The sequence below is a fragment of the Somniosus microcephalus genome, chromosome 1 (assembly GCF_052327205.1).
Source record: "Somniosus microcephalus isolate GS21.2 chromosome 1, FLI_Smic_1.0, whole genome shotgun sequence".
In the NCBI taxonomy this organism is placed as follows: Eukaryota; Metazoa; Chordata; class Chondrichthyes; order Squaliformes; family Somniosidae; genus Somniosus; species Somniosus microcephalus.
In genome coordinates this window covers 136,080,672-136,095,552 of record NC_140987.1, presented here as the reverse complement: position 1 = coordinate 136,095,552, position 14,881 = coordinate 136,080,672, and the positions used below count along the sequence as shown (strand labels likewise).

The window sequence follows — 14,881 nt, the reverse complement described above, 5'->3', positions numbered from 1 at the left end:
GTGACTGCCCATTTCACCAGTCTATCTATGACCTCCTGAAGTTTGCTACTATCCTCCTCACAGTTTAACTACATTTCCAAGTTTTGTGTCATCTGCAAACTTTGAAATTATGCCCTTTATACCCAAGTACAGGTCATTAATATTTATCAAAAAGAGCAGTGGTCTGAATACCAGCCCATGGGGGACACTACTGTATCCTTTCCCAACACATATCCTCTTTACTTTTCTAGTGTTCTATAGTTCAAATAAAAAAAGCAACACAATATAAAGGACAGCACAGCATTTAATAGTGCAAATTACCATTTTTTAAGGATATGTAAAGTTTCACATCATATTTTTACATAAAGGGTCACCAGCAATTTTTCAAAGTAATAATGCCTTAAGGGATACAGTAGCAGAGGGCATTGCTTTACCATGGCAGACGGACAGTGCAGCAAGTATAGCTACTAGTAAAGTTTTCTCCTTTAGCGATGCTGCAGCCTCTGCCCAAGTGTGCACATGTTCTTTAACTGTTGGGCATCTTTAATTCCCTAACATAATATATATACAGAAACAGCATTTTTCTTAGATTCAGATGTCTCTATGTCAAAAGAGATAGTGCAGAAATCTACATTAAGATAGCATTGTTCAATTACCATGATCATAATTCGAACTTTTCTAAATTCCGTGCAGCTAATATGGCACAGAAAAGAGGAGAATGTTACGTCACATGGGAAAAATGTGCCCTTTTAGAAACATCTTTGTCTTTCTTGCAATCACTTTAGGTAGTTCATTTTTAAATCCTAATAAAGAGAGAATTTATCCATTAAAATGGCCCATTTTGTTATACTGTATGGCAATGTAACACACTGACATAAACTACACTTTAATATAAACAAAATACTATTGAAAATGTAATGAGTAATATCTGACTTGCATGGTGCTGTTAACTACATTGCATTTCTAACAATATTTAAAGGCAGTTATGAGAGAATATTAGACATGTGATGGTTTTCATCTATAATAATCTACTGACCACGAACTTATGAATGCAAAAAGTGAGTGTATTTAGAATTTACCGAGTGAAGACTGAATTTCCATTACACTTTTCAGAACATGCATAAGATTCCAACACACATTAGTTGCAAGTTTTTTAAGTCATTAGTAATAGTTTATTGACTGGGATGTAGCTTTGCCACCAAGCAAGCAGATTGTGTGTAAAGGAAAAAAGTGCTGGAAGCTCACCCATGAACTGCTGAACTGCCCAAATACCTCTGAGTAATGACTTTTAAAAACAGCTGTTGGAAGGATTGTGCAGATAACCTATGGGACGAGGGCGAGGAAACACAGTATTTTGGAGAAGGGGCTCAGAACACTCATTGAGCAAGTGATTTGGTCATGGAAGTGGATTAAGTTGGGTCTTCTCCCACTGAAAACAATAAATCCAACTCCGGATGTGATTGTAACCCTTCCCAGGGCATGATGCATCATTCTTGCTGTTCTTTACTGCAGTAGATTTGTTAGAAATCTTGAATGGTGTAGAACGGCATTACAGAAATTTAAGGAATGACAAATATATATTCACTAAGAAAATAATGGCCCAGAATTTGCAGTCAGCGGTGAAGCAAAGGTTTTTGCCGCTGGCCCTGAAGTAAGCTTCACACAAAGATCTCGCAATCTCTATGTCGAGAAGTTCGAGTTTTCCAACATTCAATTCAAATCAATGGAGTATAGTGGGGATCCCCTAGTGCGAGCTGCTGTGACGTCAACAAGCTGTCTAAGCAGCCAATTAAAACTCAAAATTCTCACAGATAGCGAACAAGGAAGTGAGTAAGCTCTTAAAATTCTAATTTTAGAGAGAGCAAAACAAAGATTGGGGCTCTCATGGGGAAAAGGCAAATCTGAAATAAAGATGAACAAACTTTAAAAAATAATTTTGACACTGCACAAAATTAAAATTAGTTTTTCAGGGCCATAACATTTGTTTAGCAGTAATAACGCTGTTGAAACCGCAGTTAAACCTAATCCCTTTGGGTCTAACTTTTAGTGGGGAATTTAACTGCGAATTACTGCGGAAGAGCTGAAGTTTTTGTCAGTTTCCCCGATTTGAGAGATTACACTGATTGCTGGCTCTGGGGGAAGGGGGGTGCACAGCGCAGCCTGTATTGGAGTAGTGAATAATAGACCACAACATCACGATTTTTGCATGCGCCTGTGCATATGCTAGATCCAGAAGTTGCGGTCAGTTTCAAAGGCAGAGTGATGACGAATGTTGCCAGTTTGCCATCATCCGAGCTGCAAATTCTGGGCCAATCTTATTTTAAACTTTGATGCAAATATTTTTTTCAAATTGTTATTTCATTTACATTAACCAAGGTCCACCCTAGGGGCTGAATTTTAATGGGGAAGGAGGGTTGGGGGTGCGAGAGCTCCGGGGCGGTCAGGAAACCCGGTAGAATGGGTTTCCTGCAGGTGCTGCCAAATTTAACGGCAGGACCTGATTTGAATGGGATCAGGCCAGATCAGATTGAGAGGCAGGCTAGCTCCGGGCAGGTAGGTCTGCGGCACTAGGCCGCACAGAGGAGGGAGGGAACGATCGCGTGGAGGCCGGGGAGTGGGAAGAAGATTGGGGGGGGCTGGAAGAATCGGGAAGATGATCGCGGGCTGGGAAGATGATCGGTTGGGGGAGGGGGTTGTGAAGATGATCGGGGGCTGGGAAGAGCGGGGGGGTGAGGGGGGAAGAGTCGTGAAGATGATTGGGGGCTGGGAAGAAGATCGAGGGGGCAGAGAAGATCGGGGGATTCGTGAAGATGATCGGGGGCTGGGAAGAAGAGTGGGGGGCAGAGAAGATTGGGGGGGTTCGTGAAGATGATCGGGGGCTGGGAAGAAGAGTGGGGGGCAGAGAAGATTGGGGGGGTTCGTGAAGATGATCGGGGGCTGGGAAGAAGAGCGGGAAGGCAGAGAAGATCGGGGGGGGGTCGGGAAGATGATTGGGGGCCAAGAAAAAGATCATGGGGGAAAGGGCCGTGGTGGGAGGGTCTTAAGAGTTCGGGGGCCGAAGGGGCAGCATGAGAAGGGTCAGAGGAGCCGAGGGGTGGGGGTTTGCCTCATGGGGGGAATTGGAGACCTTGCGGGGGAGACCTGGGCTGGGAAGCGGAGGCCTGGGGGTGGAGGCCTCGTGGGGGGAATCGAAGGCCTGGGGGGTTGGTGGGAAATCGGAGGCCTGCGGGGGGGGGGGGAATCTCTGATCGCAGGGGGGTGGGTTAGGAAGGAACCCTGGATCCAGGACGTAAGCGTAAAAGCACTTACACCTCCTGGATGCCGCAGTCCTCGCCTTGCTGTAGCTGGCAGGTTTCACGTGGCATGCAAACCCTGACCAGCTAAAGTTATATTCAAAATGGAGGTTAAATAGTGCTTCCAGCCTCATTATAATATTTAAATAGACGACCTGTCTCCTGGCAGCGAATTGGCTGCCCGCCCCTGCCCCCGCACCCCACCTCCATTAAAACCGGAAGTGGGCGGGTTGGAGGAGGATTGGAATCGGGATTCTGATTTTTAACACTTTAATACCCCCACCCCCGCAACCCACCCATTTTCTTTAGGTTAAAATTCCCCCTAGAAATTTGTAATAGTCTTTTTGAAAGCACTGTTGTATTAATAAGCTAAAGAACACTCATGGGTAAATGACTCATGAAAGTCAGATATAGCTTTATTAAATCATGTAATTTTTTTTTAAACTAAGGAACACAAGCTCACTAAAATTACCAGTTAAGCTAACAGTATTGCATCTAAACTTTTCTAATTTGTAAAAAAATTACTCAGGAACTAAGACTTCTTTTCAAAAGTAAAATTTTAAAACCACTAATTTATCTTGGCAACCGTCATTGTAGATGGCTATTTGTTAAAGGAAATCTCCATGTTATGTTGCAGTTAGTAGATTCATAGAAAGTTTAAAAAATCCAAATAAGAAGATTTTGATTTTAGGGAGATAAAAAAGACAATACAAATTTTTAAACAATGACAAGTTTAAGAATAAAAAAACATTTCAAAAGGAGAACAAAGCAGAATTACAGTAACTGAAATAAACCATCAATTTAAGAAGAGATTTGGGAGAAATCTCTGTGTGGGTGAGTTGTCAATCTCAGTCGTATTGCTGTGGAAAGGGAAAGACTACTGTGGCATGGGTCCTACCAACTGATTTATAAATGGCATTGATGGAGGTTTGGAAATTGGAATTTGTACCCTGACAAAATATTCCTAAAAACAAAATCTACACAAGATAAAATACTCAGTAAGATTTCCAAGACTGCCCTTTTCCTTACTGAATGTTGACAAATTGCATTAATAGCAGCCCACCACCCTCACGGAAAGTAACAAAATCTAAATGACCCAAAGAGAAATAGCATTTTATTATTTAATGTCAATTATAATTTTGGCTTTTAGGGAATAAATTGAAATAGAGAAGAAAAATTATGAACAACAAAGACAGGTAGTGAAGAAATTAACTTTATAAAACTGTTTTTAATTACAATTATTTAAAAGTATGTATTTAATCATATTACAGTAATAAAGCTACTTTGATATCTCCGCAGCATTGAGGAGGGTTTTCTAGTTTCATCATGCATGAGCTCATGTGTTTGAAAAATGACGAGTTCAGAGCAAACCGAATTCCCTGGAGTTGCTGGCTTTGTGAGGGTAGCAACTCCTAAGCAAGAGAGTTGTCTTTGTAACTCTACCCTTGATTAAAGTTCCAGTTCACCAGCTCTCATTGCACAGATGTGGAATACCTAGGGCCAGATTTGAACCTCCTACAAGTGATCAGGAAATGGTATGGATAATACAGATGACCCCAACCTCTCAAATGAAATAGGTAACAGTAAATGACCTTGAAACAAATTTAGAAAATTATGTTTTATAAATAACTATATTGTAAAAAATAATTGTTTTGATGAGGGCAAGTTTCTAGTTTGCCACAATAGAATGAGTTGAAAATAAATCACCTCCACTCAGCTACTACTTTTTTGAGAAAATATATGTAAAACACAGCATGAAAAAACTTCTAAAGCCTTTCTTACATAGTTTAGCTATGTCAAAAAGAGATAATCAATGAAAAGTCTAATTTACCCTTTAAACAGTTCAGTGTTTTGAAGTTTCAAATAAACAGATCTTCTTTTCCCCTCCTCATTTATTTGGAAAGAAGTGAAACAATCTGTAAATAAAACTCACATCATAGGCTATCTCCAGTCAGCAATCTTATGCTAAAGGTCTCATTTCAAAAAGTGGTACTCATTTTACTGCTCACTAGGAAAGTGTGTGGGGGAGGGGGGAGTAGGCACTAATATTTAATTTGACACGTGGAGATTCCCTTTAAATATGGCAATGCTAATGCAGTTTTATTTTTTTAATAGACAATTACTTTGAAATAAAAGTTATTTAAGTAGATGTATATTATTGCCACTTATCACAATATTCTTTATGACATTTTATTCACAGGCACAACTGTTAGTCTCAATTTATGACTCACAGACTAACACTTCATAAAATAAACATGAACAACCAACATGTAAACAGATAAGTCAGGAATTAATGAAGGAAGTTAATTGGTACTGTTGTGAGTCAGAAACAAAAATTGTATGCGGTAGTTGGGAGTACATGCTCACTGGTTACTCCATGTAATAATTGAGTGTTGTTTCAGCTCTGGGTAAAAATAGAAAGAAAAGAGAACCAGATTACAGCATAGTTGCATTGTAATAACATTAAATTAAAAAACACAAGAGGGAAGTCCGCAAACAGTATTTATTTTGTCTATGTAGTTTTTTTCAAAATTGGGGTGAAGGGCACAGCAAGTTCAATAATTACTGCACTGACTGTGGTTAGAGAAATGTTAAGAGTGGTATCAACTTCAAATGTGATGCCATATTTGATTTTCTCCTCATGGTGCAGCAGTGTAAGTTTCTCTAAGTACATAAAATTATCCTTGTTTTTACAAGGAGTAATTTAACAAATGCAGACTCCTGGCGCAGAGCATGTCAGGAATTTGGGCATGCCCTCTTTTTCTCCTGAAGGTTTCGACTCCTGGCTGGGGTACCATTCCACGGGTGTTGGTCGCGCTCTGGTACTTCACCCAAGTGGCCATTATTCATGAATGAACCTGGACAGTGAGGGTCAACAGGTTATTCGATGATGCGGAGCATCATAACTGAGTTTGAACCTATCCTTGCCTTTGTTCACCTGTGCATTTCCAATGGTTAATGGTTAGTGATCGGGAATGCAGGTTTATCTTCCTTCCCTAAACAAGGGGTGCAGAAACAAATTACAGTGCCACCCCAACTGAGATAAGCTAACTCGGCACAGATCAAATCTGGTGCCTTCTTAGTCTGAACGGCTCAGTTACTCTCACCAAAACATCGAAGAAGCTAAAAATATTTATGAGGAATGGTAGTGCTTTGCAACAAATGTCAGCATTAAGCATTTTAAAATGGGCACACACACTACAGCGATCCTTCTAAATTATCTGCAGAACACTCGTACAAGTGCAATACAGTATATTTATTCTTTACAATCTTTAATATGTTAGTTTGTCAAATTGAGAAAGCTGAATACAGCTTCACTGATAAATTTACTTGTTAAGACAGTTGAGTAGCTGATCCACACAAACCAGGTCCATCCCTGGGCTACAGTTTCAGTGCCCCTGGGTTAGGAAGAGAAAAATACACCAGGGTTCCCAATCTCAATTACTGGCCAGAAACCCTTGCTGGAAGCACTTCTGTATGAATTGGAGGGCAGTATTGTACTTGACTGTGATGTCCTTCCCAGCTGAATGGCTTACTTGTCAAATTGGTTAAATTGAGTGTTCCACATCATTTACATCTATCCACCGACAAAAGGAAGACTATTGATGAATCATTGTTGCACATAAAGATGACAAGACTATTGCTATTACAGTCTGCAGGGCTATTCTGAATTGTTTAGCATGAACATATTGCATAGATGTTTCGCAATAGTTTGAAGAGAAGTGAAGAAGTCATCTCCTTTTCTGAGACAAGGGCTATATCATCGTTTGAAAAAATTGGGAGGGGATATTATGATCCAGAAATCATCCAAGAAGTTTATGCCAATTAATCCACAAAACATAATACAATAGATTACTGTATAGCACCACACAACACAGAACTGATCAAAACACTAGGTAGAACTAGACAGCCATGCAGAATGACCACAAATCACCACAGATGATTTATTCCAATCATAATATTATCCTTACTCCTGTTCCCCTGAAGGTGTTTCTGATTCAACCGACAGTCTGCTAGTTCTATGGTAACGAAAATCAAAAAAACAACAAAAACAAAGGGAACAATAAGCAAGATTAGTTTGTTAACATGCCAGAGACACTACAGTTCAATTAGCCAAACCTGAACAATTCTGAAAACAGAGGATATAATATGTATCTGACAGATGGAATCAAACAACATATGAATAATGCAATTGTGTGTATGTTGTCAGGTCAGCCAATTGAATAAAAAAATGAATAAAAGTTGAGTATGTTTCTATTTTCTTCAGGAGAGGCAAAGTTTTGTGCTTATCATAGTGAGAAATTAATGTTTTGGCATTTATTATTATTATTAAGCACCATGGGCAAGGGTTGCATACACAGAAACCTATTACCTGTACGATAGCAAAATTATTACCTGCACTGTGTTTAAGAGTCCCCAAAACAAACTACTAAGAATTCCACATGGATGGAATTTCTGTTTGCCCCATATGGAGTGCATACTCCTTCCCGACATGGGTACACCCCATTTATCTAATTTCAAAGAACTTGGTAGCAGAGCTAAGGCATTGGGGGCCCAAATGTGCACTGGAATTTAACTAGCTAAAATTGTACAGCATACTAGCACAGCTTCCCACTTATAGTCCAGCCAGGACTACCCTATCTGTCAGGACATTGATTTGCAGGGTTATCTGAAATTGAGTAGGTAGAATCCTAGCCCCAGTGATAAGTCTATCCCTCCAGGTCCGAGTAATGAGCCAGGCTGGTTGGGCAATTATCAGCAGTGCGCTGGACTTGCCCAGCTCAGGATTCTGCCAGAGGGTTGGCTTGATTCCAAATTTTCATTGCTGGGGTGTCATCTTGGTGTCATATTGACACCATAAATATTCCTGTTACTTCTCCCTCCCCCTACAGATGGATAATTACTAGTTGTCATTAGACAACTGAAAAGTGCAGGCTTGAGCCCTTGCTAGGTGGACAGCAGGTACTAGGAGCTCCTCCTGAACAGCATCATTCACCATAAAATATGATAATGCATTGCTACCTTCCTCCTGACCACAGCTTGGACACACACTATCTCCCAGCAAATGGTGGTCCCCCTAGTGGGGGTGGAGAGTTTCAGCTGTACTTGGGAAAAGGGCAAGGCCAAGAGTGGAGTGGTAGAAAAGGGCGAGGCCGAGAGCGGAGTGGTAGAAAAGGGCGAGGTCGAGAGCGGACTGGTAGAAAAGGGCGAGGCCGAGAGCTGAGTTGTAGAAAAGGGCGAGGCCGAGAGCGGAGTGGTAGAAAAGGGCGAGGCCGAGGGCGGAGTGGTAGAAAAGGGCGAGGCTGAGAGCGGAGTGGTAGAAAAGGGCGAGGCTGAGAGCTGAGTCATAGAAAAGTGCGAGGCCGAGGGCGGAGTGGTAGAAAAGGGCGAGGCTGAGAGCGGAGTGGTAGAAAAGGGCGAGGCTGAGAGCTGAGTCGTAGAAAAGGGCGAGGCTGAGAGCGGAGTGGTAGAAAAGGGCGAGCCTGAGAGCAGAGTGGTAGAAAAGGGTGAGGCTGAGAGTGGAGTGGAAGGGCGAGGCTGAGAGCGGAGTGGTAGAAAAGGGCGAGGCCGAGGGCGGAGTGGTAGAAAAGGGCGAGGCTGAGAGCGGAGTGGTAGAAAAGGGCGAGGCTGAGAGCGGAGTGGTAGAAAAGGGCGAGGCTGAGGGCGTAGATGTAGAAAAGGGCGAGGCTGAGGGCGTAGTGGTAGAAAAGGGCGAGGCTGAGAGCGGAGTGGTAGAAAAGGGCGAGGCTGAGGGCGTAGTGGTAGAAAAGGGCGAGGCTGAGGGCGTAGTGGTAGAAAAGGGCGAGGCTGAGAGCGGAGTGGTAGAAAAGGGCGAGGCTGAGAGCAGAGTGGTAGAAAAGGGTGAGGCTGAGAGCGGAGTGGTAGAAAAGGGCGAGGCCGAGAGCGGAGTGGTAGAAAAGGGTGAGGCTGAGAGCGGAGTGGTAGAAAAGGGCGAGGCCGAGAGCGGAGTGGTAGAAAAAGCGAGGCCAAGAGCGGAACGGGAGAAAAGGGTGGTCTGTGAGTTTGTCAGTGGCATGGGAGAAATATCGCAAAGTGTCGTCACAGCACAAGGAAGGGTGGTGGGGTAGTTACAGGTAAATATTTAATTTAATCTACCTATAACTTAAACTAGATCAAGTAATTAGTTAAAAAAATAAGCTAAGTTGATTAAATACATAAACTTTAATAAATTAAATGAATAAATCAAGGTTAGATAGGAATGGCAATACATGAAGTGTGCCGCAACTGCAGCATGTGGGAGTTTGTGGAGAGCATCATGATCCCAGACAACCACATCTGCAGTAAGTGTTTGTATCTTGAGGAACTTCAGCTCAGAGTTGTTGAGCTGGAGTCCGAGGTGCAAACATTGCGGGGCATCAGGGAGGGGGAGAGTTACCTGGACACTTTGATCCAGGAGGCAGTCACACCCTTTAGGGCAGATAGTGGTACATGTCTGGTTAGTGGTCAGGGACAGGAGGGTGTGACTGCAAGTCAGGCAGGTAAAGGGACCCCAGGTGAAGTGCTGGAGGAGCCTCGGACTTTGCCCTTATCCAAGGTACGAGGTTCTTGCTGCCTGTGTGGATGATCAAAATGATTATGGCTCAGTGATATAGGCCATTCAGGGGAGCGGGGAGGGGAGTGAAAATAAATGGGATAGTGGTAGGAGAAAGTATAGTCAGGGAAATCGATACTTTTCTCTGCAGCCGCAACCGGGAGTTCCAAAGGCTGTGCTGCCTGCTTGGTGCCTAGGTTAAGGACATCTCCTTGTGGCTTGAGAAGAACTTGTAGTGGGAGGATCCAGTTGTCATGGTCCTTGTAGGAACCAACAAAATAGGTAGACTAGGACTGAAGTTCTTCTGAGAGAGTTTAAGAAGCTAGGATCCAAAATAAAATGCCGAATCTCACAGGGAATAATCTCTGGATTGTTCCACGAGCCACATGCAAATTGGCATAGGGAGAAACAGATTAGGGTTAAATATGTGGCTCAAAGAGTGGTGTGGGAGGCAAGGGTTTAGATTCATGGGACACTGGCACCAGTTTGGGGGAAAGAGGGAGCTATTCTGTTGGGATGGGACCAGTGTCCTGACGAATCGAATAACTAGGGCAGTAGATAGGGCTTTAAACTAATGAGGTGGGGTGGGGGGTGGAGGTGGGATGATCCAGGAAAGGGTAAATTCAAAAGCAGTAAGAGAAAAGTCAAGGCTGTAGATCAGAGTAGCGACTTGGGTAAAAATAAGCAGAGTTGGTTAGGAAGGGACAGGGATTAACAAAGGTAATAGGTCATCAGTGACTAAGGTGACATCATGAAAAATAGAAAAAAGTTGAAGCTAAAGCACTATATCTAAATGCACAAAGCATTCGCAACAAAATAGATGAATTAATAGCACAAATAGAATTAAATGGGTTTGATCTAATAACCATTACGGAGACGTGGTTGCAGAGTGACCAAGGTTGGGAATTAAATATTCCAGGAAACTGACTTTTAGAAGAGATAGGCAAGGGGAGGGGGGGAGGGGGTGGTTAGTCCTGATATTAAAGGGTGGGATGAAGACCGTAGAAAAGGTCTTAGCTTGGAAAATCAAACGTAGGCTGCGATTTTGCTGACCTTGGTGGGTCCATGGCGGGCAATGTCGATGGCGGGTCCCGAACCCGCTGCTGGCTCCATCCCACTGTGTAGAATAAATTTCCCTTGATTGGGCTTGTTAAGCCCACCCAGCGCGTTCCCAGCCAATTAGAGGAAGCGGGTCTGGTGACGATTTTTGATGATGCGTCATCAGCCGGTTTTCTTAAAGGGACCAAGTCCAAATTTATTTTGACATTTGTGCTGTCAGTGTTCTACAGCATTGGGGTGCTACAAACACTGACAAGCACTGTACAGACGTGCAAGGCTGCACCCAGGCTCTCCCATGACTCCCTCCATATGCTTATGGAGAGAGTCACAGCATGCAGGGAGGTCCTCTTCCCTTCTCATGGGTGGAAGAGACTTCCCTAGGAGATCAACACAGCCTGGTTGCACATTGCACAGGAGGGCACAAGCAGGGATGTGATCAGGAGGACCTGGGTGTAGTGCCGCAAACGTTTGAATTATCTCAGTAGATCACGGAACGTTAGTATAAAGCCACAGAACCTCATCCTGCTGTGCCAGTCATCACATCCCCATCACTCTTCCTTCGCTACCCTACTCCTGCACATCCTTACTCATGCCAACTTACCGTGGACCGCTACCCATCCCTCGCTATCTATATTATCACATCCCCATCTCACTAGCCACCCCCCTCACTCACCCTCATCCTAGTCCAATCATCCAAACTAACAACACACAAGGGTAGGCACTTGGGTGTTTTATGCAATGTTTATGTAAAGTTTCTGTTAATGTGGTGTCAAACATTGAAACCTTTATTTTCAACACTTTGCGTTCCTGGACAGATTTGTGTGTACCTTTGAAAGTGGCTTAGTGAGTTGCAATGAATGGTGAGACATAACGGTACCACCCACAATGATGATGAGTGTGAAAGGAATGGCTTGGGCAATGTAGGGATGCTTTATGATGTTGGTGTGAGGTGGTGCCAACCTGGCGCATCATGTGGCAGCCAGGGGGTACAGCATCAAGTGAAGTAAATCTGGCAATGGTGCGGCCATCTCTGGCCTCCCGGGCAGCAATGTGCTCAGGTGCTGATGCCCTCTCTCCTGTGCGGTATCAGCTGATTACGGAGAAGGTTGGTGTTGTTGTTGGCGCTGCTGGTGTGCCTGGTGATGCTGGTGTTGGGGCTGATCGTGGTGGGATTCTGAGGACCAAGGTGAGAGAGTATAGAGGGCACCCATGCTGATGGAATAGATGGCAGGTGAAGTAGAGATGACAGAAGTGAGCTGTCAATGCTGAGAGAGGTAATGAGGTCAGACTGGATGGAAACTTGTGTAAAGACTTGCAGCATGGTGAATCTGTTGTGGAAATGCAGTGAGGAAGAGCTTGTGGCTGAGGGAAAATATCTCCGAAAGGTGGGAGCTTTTACTTTACATTTGAAGCTGTCAACTCATCAGCTGATTCAATGGCCACTGAACTCCTGCCTCAGCTTAACAGATGTGATCCCCGAGCAGCGTGGACCCCGTGGGCGAGCACGTAAAATCAAAAGGTGGGCCAAATGTATTCTTAATGATCTCTAATTGCCTGAATTGGGTCCCCTACATGTCCGGTCTGCTCAGCGCTAGCAGAACAGACATCGGGGAAAGGCACACGGCGGTGGGTTCACAACGTGGTTCTGACCCACTGGGGAATAAAAACACTTTCCCACCCGACCTACCACCGATCGCGCCCGCTGGCCCCCTGGAAAATCTTGGTCGAAGGATCAGTTTGGGTGGAGCTAAGACACAACAAAGGGCAGAAAACACTGGTGGGAGTAATTTATAGGCCTCTAACAGTAGTTGTAGTGTTGGGCAGAGTATACATCAGGAAATTAGAAGTGCATGCAACAAGGGTTATACAGTAATCATGGGGGACTTTAATCTTCATATAGACTGGGTAAACCTAATTTGCAGTAATAGTGTGGAGGAAAAGTTCATGGAATGCAAAAGGATATAGACAGGTTAAGTAAGTGGGCAAGAATGTGGCAGATGGAATATAAATGTGCAGAAATGTGAAGTTATCCATCTCGGTGGCAAGAAAAATAGAAAAGCAGAATGCTTTTTAAAAGGTGAGAGACTAAGAAATGTTGGTATTCAGAGGGACCTGGGTGTCCTTGTACACAAATTACAGAAAGTTAGCATGCAGGTACAGCAAGCAATTAGGAAAGCAAATGGTATGTTATATGCCAATCCCTTTGTAATAAAGGCTAAGAATAAAGGGCCCAGATATTCTGATCCCTATGGGTGCGTACGCGCTGTGTACCCACCCGTAGGGACATCGGAAATGCCGGTTTCAGGCATGCAGAGTGCATGCGCTGAAAACCGGCATTTCCGATCTGTCAGGAATGGTCTTGACAGATCCTCCGGCTGCCCTGGAGAAGGGCCTCTGTGGGCAGATATTTCCGCTTTTTGGAGACCCTCCGCCCGCAGAAAACCCCGCGTAAGGGCTGCTTTTAACAGGATAAGAGTTGAAAAAAGTTAAAAAAAAAAAAAAAATGTCACTGATTTATCATTTTAAAATACTTTTTAAAAAAGGTGTTTATTTATAGCCCTGTAAAATCTTTAATTATTTTTTCAAAAAATTAAATTTTTGTTTAATACTTAATTTATTGTAATTTCAAGTGATTTAAAAAAAAAATTATTTAAAGCTTTACTATGTTTTTGGGGTGATCTCCATTCATATATTTGACAGGCCTTCCTGTCAAATGTATGAAAGGAGATTCCCTTCTTTGATTGGCTCTCCATGGCCCACGTGATCCCAGGGATGCTGCACCTCTGGGATACGTGGGCCCTGCGCACTTGGAGTTTGGACAGGTCCAGGATTGGAAGCGTGTGCATCCTGGGAGCCCTCAGGTAAGGGCGTAGATTTTTCCAGATTGCAGGCCTCTGCCCGCGGGAGGTCTGCGATCGGAAAATACAGGCCAAGAGGTCTTACAGCAATTATATGCGGCCTTGGTGAGACCACACCTGGAGTACTGTGTACAGTTTTGGTCTCCTTACATAAGAAAGGATATGCTCACCTTAAGGGAGTGCAACAAAGGTTCACTAGCCTGATTCCTGGGATAAGGGGATTGTCCTCTGAAGAGAAATTGAGTAGACTAGGCCTATATTCCCTAGAGTTTAGAAGAATGAGAGGTGATCTCATTGCAACATATAAAATTCTTAAGGGGCTTGACAGGGTAGATGCTGGGTAGATGTTTCCCCTGGCTGGGGAGTCGAGAACTAGGGGCCAGAGTCTCAGAATAAAGGGTTGCCATTTAGGACTGAGATGAGGAGAAATTTCTTCACTCAAACGGTTGTGAATCTTTGGAATTCTCTACCCCAGAGGGCTATGGACGCTCAGTCGTTGAATATATTCAAGACAAAGATCGATGGATTGTTGGATACTAAGGGAATGAAGGAATATAGGGATAGGGTGGGAAAGTGGAGTTGAGATGGAAGATCAGCCTGAAAGAAGATTGAATGGCGGAGCAGGCTCGAAGGGCCGAATATCCAACTCCTGTTCCTATTTCTTAAGTTCTTATGTTGATTGATCCTCTGCGACCCAGACATGGTAAGCATTGAATTCTGGATATGATCACATGTACTATTTCACAAAGGTAATGCCTTCCAGTAGCTGTCATCCAGAATCTGAGTTTGCTCATCAACTATACAATAGACAGATGTCTTCAGTGTGTGTAGTGTATGTGCCTTTAAGAGCCCCAGGTGTGCTGTAATGCCGGTAATGGCCACTCGGGCTATATAAGCCTGTATATTGTGTATATCCGTTAGAACCCCCCCCAGACTTTGCTTAGTAAACACCTATGAACCAACTCCTGTCTTCAGTGTCTTTATCAACACACGGACACTACAGTGGCGACGAAGTGGAAACGGACTTACCTGCAATTCGGCAGCACCTCCAGGACATCGATTCCTCGGGCGTCCAGAAGACTCAAGAAAGTGAGAGAAGCTGTGGTTTCACCAGCTGGCCAAGCTGGTGGCAGGTACTG

General features: G+C 43.7%; 1 protein-coding gene across 11 annotated transcripts in view; it reads right to left on the bottom strand.

Annotated features, from left to right (window-relative positions):
- Positions 1–265: 265 nt before the first annotated feature.
- LOC147124368 (protein prune homolog 2-like) overlaps positions 266–14,881 on the bottom strand; it is a 716,966-nt gene continuing 702,350 nt past the window's right edge. For 5 of the 11 annotated variants that reach the window (XM_085985968.1, XM_085985885.1, XM_085985937.1 and 2 more), the window contains 2 exons: positions 5,104–5,676; positions 266–782 (listed from right to left, as the gene is read on the bottom strand). Coding sequence is in view for 6 of the 11 variants with exons in the window: in XM_085985937.1 (XP_085842063.1) it covers positions 5,643–5,676 (34 nt within the window). In the remaining 5 variants the exon portion in view is untranslated. Of the gene's footprint in view, positions 783–5,103; positions 5,677–7,243; positions 7,292–14,881 lie in introns of those variants that run through there. The other 6 variants (XM_085985895.1, XM_085985959.1, XM_085985946.1 and 3 more) reach the window with 3 other exon arrangements.